Source organism: Helianthus annuus, chromosome 5 (genome assembly GCF_002127325.2).
Source record: "Helianthus annuus cultivar XRQ/B chromosome 5, HanXRQr2.0-SUNRISE, whole genome shotgun sequence".
In the NCBI taxonomy this organism is placed as follows: Eukaryota; Viridiplantae; Streptophyta; class Magnoliopsida; order Asterales; family Asteraceae; genus Helianthus; species Helianthus annuus.
The window spans coordinates 107,650,867-107,658,813 of record NC_035437.2 but is presented as its reverse complement, the minus strand read 5'-3'; the positions used below and the strand labels follow the sequence as shown (position 1 = coordinate 107,658,813).

Here is a 7,947-nt window from a genome sequence, read left to right as displayed (position 1 = left end):
ATTCTTGATGGTAACCTTGTTCAGCTCATGATAGTCGATGCACATTCGGAATGTGCCATCCTTCTTCTTAACAAAGAGTACTGGTGCTCCCCAGGGTGACGAACTAGGGCGGATAAATCCTTTATCCAATAGTTCCTGTAGTTGCGTAGAGAGCTCCTTCAGTTCTGCGGGGGCTAGGCGATAAGGCGCACGAGCAATAGGCGCTGCTCCGGGAGCTAGCTCGATTTGGAATTCGACCTGACGGTGGGGAGGGAGTCCAGGTAGTTCCTCAGGGAACACCTCGGGGTAGTCGCGTACCACTGGAAAATCTTCAATCCTCTTTTCCTTTTCCTGTGTGTTGGTGACAAGTGCTAAGATAGCGGTGTGCCCCTTTCGTAAACACTTCTGGGCTTTCAAGAACGAGATGATGCCTGTGACTTCTCCGCCTTTGTCACCTTGTACGATGAGGGGCTTGCCAGAACGGCGGGGGATGCGAACCGTTTTCTCTTGACAGAGGATTTCAGCGCGATGTTTGGATAACCAATCCACACCGATGACGACGTTGAAGTTTCCAAGAACGATAGGGAAAAGATCGATGCTATAGGTCTAACCAGACAGTACTAGTTTGCAGTCGTTGATAACATGTGAGGCCTCGATGTTTCTACCATTAGCTAACTCGACGATATGCTTAGAACTTAGCAACGTAGGCGGGTGCTTAAGCTTCTTACTAATACGTAGGGATACATAACTAGCATCGGCTCTAGAATCAAATAATACAGAAACATAACGATCATCGAGTAGGAACTTACCCGCCACGACGTTGGGGTCATTCCTCGCTTTTCCAGCTCCAATCACAAAAGCCCTTCCTCTTGCACCATTCCCAGCATTGTTGTTGTTTTGATCGTTGTTTCCAGCTCCCTGATTGTTTTTGCGGTTCTGGTTCAGTTCAGGGCAATTCTTCTTAATGTGCCCCTCAGCTCCACACTGGAAACAACCCTTGACGTTCCCATGATGCTGCTGCTGCTAGTTCTGCCCAGCGGGACGTGGACTCCTACAGTCCTTGGCCTCATGCCCCATTTTGTTACATCGCTGACACTGACTTTTCCCACAAGGCCCACTGTGGTGTCGATTGCACTTGTTGCACTTGGGGTGGTTCCCGCGATAGCCACCCTGTTGTTGAGGGCCCTTGTTGTTTTCGGTTTTCCTTTGCTAGGTTGGGGCCTGAGTGGGGTTAGCATCCTTGCTTTGATTTCCTTCCCACTTACGCTTGTTATCACTAGAAGTTCCAGCAGTAGCACTGATCCTTTTGGGCAACTTGCCCTGTTCCACGGCCTGATCAGTGAGTTTATGAGCAAGACGAACAACCGGCTGAATGGTATTGAGGTTGGCTGCAGTCACATGGCTTCGGATTTCTGGAGCCAAACCCTTGATGTACAATTCGATTCTTCGATACATAGGTCGAGACATGTTTGGGCAAAGAGCAGCATAGTCGTTGGACTGTTTGGTGTATGCCTCGATCTCTGGTCCAACCATCTTGAGCTCAAAGTACTCGTTTTCGAGCTTGTGGGTGTCATCCCTGTGACAATACTCCTCCTTAATCATGTCCTTGAAATCTTCCCACGCAGTAGCATTAGCAGTTTCCAAACCAAACATCTGAATTTGTGCCTTCCACCAAGAAAGCGCGTTTCCTTCAAGCGTACCAGTAGCAAACTTCACCCAATTTGCAGGGGGGACACTCACAGACAGCAAAGACGGCTTCAATTTTCTCAATCCAGTGTAGAAGACCTATGGCACCCTCTGTGCCATTGAAAGGGAGAGGTTTGCAATCCATGAAGGTTTTGAAAGTACAAACATGTGGTTGCGCAGGCGCGTGCTGACCTGTTGTGAGAAGCGAAGCGAATAGGTTTAGGGGTGAAAAGACGATGCGGCGGTAGGATCTAAACATCCTAAAATAACGAGTTTACCTCCAGGGTGAGCTGCGAAAGCTGCAGCCACCGTGTTAAGCAGGTTAGTGAATTGAGCCTGAGTCATGTTAATGTTTCCTCTTCCACGTCCACTCATTGTCTTCATAATCAGAAAACATAGTATGAGTGTGATGTCGTAATGTAGCGAGAATGAGATAGAGGAGGGAGGTGTATCTATCTAACTAGGCACACTAGTACGTATAGCAGAACAGAAAGCATAAAGCACGCAAGCAAGTAAACACTAGTCCGAGCTATGAGGTCTAATGTGTTGAGTCTTGCACTTGGAGTGTAGTGTCGTCACGAGTCACGGGTTATAGTCTGGTTTTTCTCAAAAAGATTTCCCCTTTTTAAAACCAAATTCACTATAACCAATGGCTCTGATACCAATCTGTCACACCCCCAAAATCCACATGCGGAGTACCACCGCTTGGAGGCGTGACTGACCAGGATCCAGCCACCAATTATACTGAGCAATTTAATTAATAACATAAGTAGTACTCACCAACCACAAGGTTAGCAAATATCATAGTCAAAGTTCAAAAATTTTAAGTTCAAGTAGTAGTTCAGATACGTAGCGGAAGAATAGACAAAATAGTTTAAAACAAGGTTCTTAGTTCACCACTACACATCCACAAGCTGCAAGCTCCTGAGTCACTTGGTACCTGCAAAGCATGCAGTAGGGTATCAAAATAATGTTGGCGAGTCCACGAGGTGTCAAGTTTTAGTTTTCGAAAACGTAAGTTGTTTAGATAAAGCATTTATAATCACGTTATGGGGAGCTACCCCATCAAACTGTAGATACCGAAACTGTTGACGGAAAGTTGTTGTGCCCTGAGTCAATGTCTATCGTCATTGACCAAGATGCAAGGTCTACTAGTTCACGCCCGATCCCCCCGGTCACGGTGTGAGGTTGTCAAACCTAATAGCGCTATCAACTAATAACCCGTTCGCCCCCGGCGATTAATCGGTACTGTAAGCAGGGACTTAAGGTGATAGAGTTTCGTTTAGCTTGGCTAGTTGTGATTTATAAATAATATCCAAACGTATCTCCCCCGGAGATAGTAAGTTAAAAGTACCCATTCGTATTTCCCCCGGAAATAATAGTTCAAAAGTATTTTCCCAATGTTGGCAGTTTGTCCGTATCCCTCCCTGGGACGCATGCTTTTAGTGTGTGAACTCACCTTGGGTTGCTCGGCAGATTAGGCTACTTGTCAAGCACGCTGGTCACCACGTCCTAACATGGTTACCAGTATAGGTCAGGTTTGGGTACAGAGATGTCACGTATTCTACACATAGCATGCATACAGTTACATGTTGAGTTATTGGGCCAGCTCTACTATTTGATCAGTCAACAACAACAACTAACACATAGTCCAGTTAAACAAACAGGTAGCCCAAACAATTCACGTTGTGGCCCAATAACTAAAGTAAGCAGCCCAGTTAAGACAAGGTGGTCTCGACTCGAGAACATGCGGTCTCGAGTCGCAACCAGGAGGTCTCGAGTTGTAATGGCTGGTCTCGAGTGGTGCAGGCATGACTCGCAACCCCGGAGGTCTCGAGTCTCGTCTCGAGTCGAGACAATGTGATCTCGAGTCGAGACCTTGATGGTCTCGAGTCCCTGAAGTCTGTTTTGAGTTGCTTGGTCTAGGTCTCGAGTCGCAATCGTTGCGGTCTCGAGTTGTAGCTCCATGGTCTCGAGTCGAAACCAGAGGTCTCGACTCGTTTTCCTGCTGATTCTGGTACATCTGCCCGCATTGTACTATCCAACAGAATTTTGATTTCATGATATTGTGTACTATCCAATGAAAATGCACAAACATGTTTCCTTGTCTAACAATTAACCACAATGGATCAAACAACAAGTTTTTCAAATCTTCATCTCATATTCAACACATATTCATCTAGTTCATCTTTAGGGTTTTCATCCTAAACAAACATGTTCCTTTAAACCGATTTATGCTAGCATAACACACCTAGTTTAATGTATTATCAATCATCATCATTTACACACATCCGAGAACATGATAGCACCATATTCATACATTTTTCTACTTATTCATGTGTCAAGTTAGCATGATAACAAATCACTCTATACTTCCTAGCCATAACTTTATCTAGAAATCAAGCATCTACATCATAAATAAACAACAATCTTCATGTATTTCATCATCTTTACTCACTAAATCAATCAAGATCATACAAAGAGACTAAGCATATATTTCATCCATCAAGCACACATGACACCTAGCACACATAACGCCTAGTACACATAAGAACACTAACCGGTAGAGACTCGAAGTGTGAGGGTATGAAGGATCGATGAGTGAGCTTCCGAATGATGATTCCGAGCTTGAACCGAGGGTCCTTGTTGTCACCGGTTTGGTCCGAGACAAAGGAGAGGAGGTTTTGTGGTTCTAGGGTTTTAGTGAGGGAGAGAGTGTGTGAGAGTGTAAGGGAAAAAGGTGGATGATGGGTTTTTATACTCGTTTTGGGTGGTGCACCCTACAAGGGTTCCGAGTGGGCTCAAAGGGGTTTGCAGCCCAACCGGCCCAACTATTTACTGTTCACTCGAGACCGAGTGGTCTCGAGTCAGGTCCTTGTGTTGTTGGGCTGGGTAGGTAGGTTGGCAGCCCATAGTGTGCAAGGGAGGGGTCTCGGCTCACTAGTATTTATACACACAGATATATATATATATATATATATATATATATATATATATATATATATATATATATATATATATATATATATATATATATATATATATATATTACATACACGTTATCAACAACACATAGCATATCAAGATAATTCACATCTTTCATTTAATAATTCATACGTACACATTGTCACTACAAGATATATGCAATGGGAAAACCCAGAATGTCACAGATGGTCTAACCCTAACACTATAAGAAGTTGCATCTCAAGATCTACGGATTTGGCCGGCAAACAATGATATCGTTGTTTTACAATCATCAAATCAATTCGATGATGTTATAGATGGGGTTGCACCAGATACATCATTTATGCAAATGACGTGGATTACAAATAAGGGTATTATCCTGTCGACGGTATTTATCCAGAGTGGGTTGCGTTGGTGAAAAGTCTTTTGTGCCCGGATCACGTCAAACGGGTGTATTAAAAGAAGAAGCATGAGTCGGCAAGAAAATATGTTGACGGGTATTCGGAGTGTTAAGGAAATGACGGATTATCATTGCATAACATGATCATGGAGGACACGGGCAGAGCCTTTTGTGCCGACTTCGACGATACCTTTCAATCGACGTACCCACTACTTAACTATACCCAGAAAGAAGCTATCCGAATAAAGATACGTGACAGGGAAACACACTTGAATTTTCAAGCGGATTTGGTTGAACATCTATGAAGTAATCATGTTGACAACGATGATGACGACGAAAAAGAGTAGAAATAAAAAAAATAGTACTTAATTCCAATCTGTCGTGTTTGAGTTTTAATATTTATATATTTTTTTATTTGTAGTTTAATTTTAATATAAATCTAAATTAAAATATAAATCAAAATTAAAAATAATAACTATGGAGCCCCTGAGTTGGCATGGTTTATCCCACACCACCTAGCCTTACTCTACATTTGATTTTATTGTGTATCCTTTTTCTATTCGGTATATTGAATGTAAATTTGTTCAAATTGTTCAAAGTATATGATTATTGTTGTACATGAGACTTTGTATTTCTTTATTATTAGTGATAGTGAATTTGAAGCGACTTTAGTAGTCATATGGTTTTTACTCTTGTTTTGAGAAGTTTTTCATGCTAAAATATCATAAATATTATTTTCCAATTTTTCCATGAAATATACTAGGCTTGGAATTTGTATAAGTTCATGACCCCTGACAAAATTATTTAGTAATAAAAGGACTAATTAAATATTAAACACAAATTTAGTCTTTTTAATAAATTTAATGATGTTAGAAAAAGATATAATATAAGGATGAATTTTTGGACTTATAGAAACCTATAAGATACCTATAAGATGATTTTTTATTAATTTGTCTAGAATTGATATTTTCAACATATAATAGCATAAATTGTTATCATCTTTATAAATTTGTCTTATTATTCATTTTCACAACTTTGGACTAAATAGTTGTGGTATTAATCAAAAGACTAGAGGATATAATTAATTGGTTAAGTTAGTGATTACTATACTTAGCATATACTACAACATAAAATTGATGACATAAATATTTTTATGTTAATATTATTAATATGTCATATTATTTATCTAGTTACAAACATTAATTTAATAGTTATGTTGATATTATTATATATAATTTTTTAGGTTAGACAAAAGCCCTATAGGATTTCTTTTATTGTTTTATTTTTGTTGTTGGATGATTAGTATATTTTGTTATTTCATATTTTAGGGTGACATTATATTTTGGAGTTTTTCCCCAAACTCATGCGGTTTACTTAAGGATCAAATAAATGCAAAAGTGTGAGTAGATATTTTCCTCTTTTTATCATAAACTTTTGGAATGTATCATATTACATTTTCTCATATTTCTCATTTATATCCTCAACATGCAAAATCAATGTAATAGTATGTATTACTTATTACTTGTATCTATTTGTTTACTCGTTTTATGTTTCATATGTCTATCCACTATTAATATCAAACAAATTCGAATTTGATGATGTTTAAGAAACTTGCACGTTAAGTAAAACGTGTCATGTACATGTCCACTATTAATATCAAACAAACATATTCCACACAAAAACACTTTGCTACTTTTGATTTCTCTAATTAAAATCAATTTCGTATATAAAACGTATGGTATATTATACATACACTCTCGGTAATTACAGCCATAAAAAAAAAAAAAGAACAAAAATTATTCCACTCTCAAATTATACAATACTCTCTTTTCTTTAATCTTTAAAATACATTATTATTTTGAAGCTCAGTTATCATTGGCGGTTCAAAGCGTGACGTTGCGGAAGCCTGAACCGGACCTGAGATGCCGGCGACTTAACGGCAACACCGTGCCAACATATGCCACCTCGACACATCTCATGTGCCACGTCATCATCGCCACGAGTAACCGACGCACACGTCACCACCTTCCGAGACACATCCCACGTCAGCGCCACCACCAACAACGCCCCAACCACCGTGGTCGACAGAAGCAACACCGCCACGCCACCGTAGCACCGGCCGGTCAGGTGGGCGTAACCCTTGATGGCGGCTATGACCGTTAAGTAGACGACGGTTAAATTAGCGGCTAATATGTCTGAAATTGGCATAATTGAGATGATTTGATGAAGAATGAAGGGGGAATTATACGAGGAATGTTTGTTGGTGGGGTGGGGTTGGGGTTTTCGATGTGGGTTGGGTGAAGTGGTGTTTACGAAAAGAATGGGTTTCATCATTCTCTCAACATATTTGGGTAAAGCTTATCCATTAATTATTTTATTTATTTTTTAATTAATATATTTTTACTATTTCACTATTTCTCTTTTTTTTAGTTACGAAAACGACACGTGTCATATTTGGCTTGACCGTGTGGGGGTTAGCCCAGCCTCGTTGAGGCTCGGCCCCGCCTGCTACACCATCCCCCCCCCCCCCCGGGCGTTGTCGTATTCGTCACCCTGTGACGTTGGGGACGAGCATGTAAGACAAAAATCACTACCTCCTTCTCACACACACATATACATACAACTCATATATATATAGAATTGTGCTAAAATAAGAACCACCTCGATATATATATATATATAGGGGGCTGCTAGAATGAGAACCACCCCGAGTTGTAAGAACCGCGAGAACTACACCCCACGGAGCGCCGTTCGCCGCGATTTTTTTTTTACAAGTAGATGTGTGCATTATAAACACGGCCGTAAAAAATCACGGCGAACGGCGCTCCGTGAGGTGTACTTTTTTACACCTCAAGTTTGGTGTTTTTTAATTTTTTTTCTTTTTTCTTTTTTTTTTCACCAAACTTGAGGTGTAAAAA

At 40.5% G+C, this 7,947-nt stretch overlaps 1 protein-coding gene across 1 annotated transcript; it reads right to left on the bottom strand.

Moving 5' to 3' along the window:
* Positions 1 to 6,728: 6,728 nt before the first annotated feature.
* On the bottom strand, positions 6,729 to 7,355 carry LOC110938983. The gene has a single exon (XM_022180919.2). It carries the CDS (start codon positions 7,235 to 7,237, stop codon positions 6,902 to 6,904), a length of 336 nt encoding a protein of 111 aa, XP_022036611.2. The 5' UTR covers positions 7,238 to 7,355; the 3' UTR covers positions 6,729 to 6,901.
* Between the last annotated feature and the right edge of the window lie 592 nt (positions 7,356 to 7,947).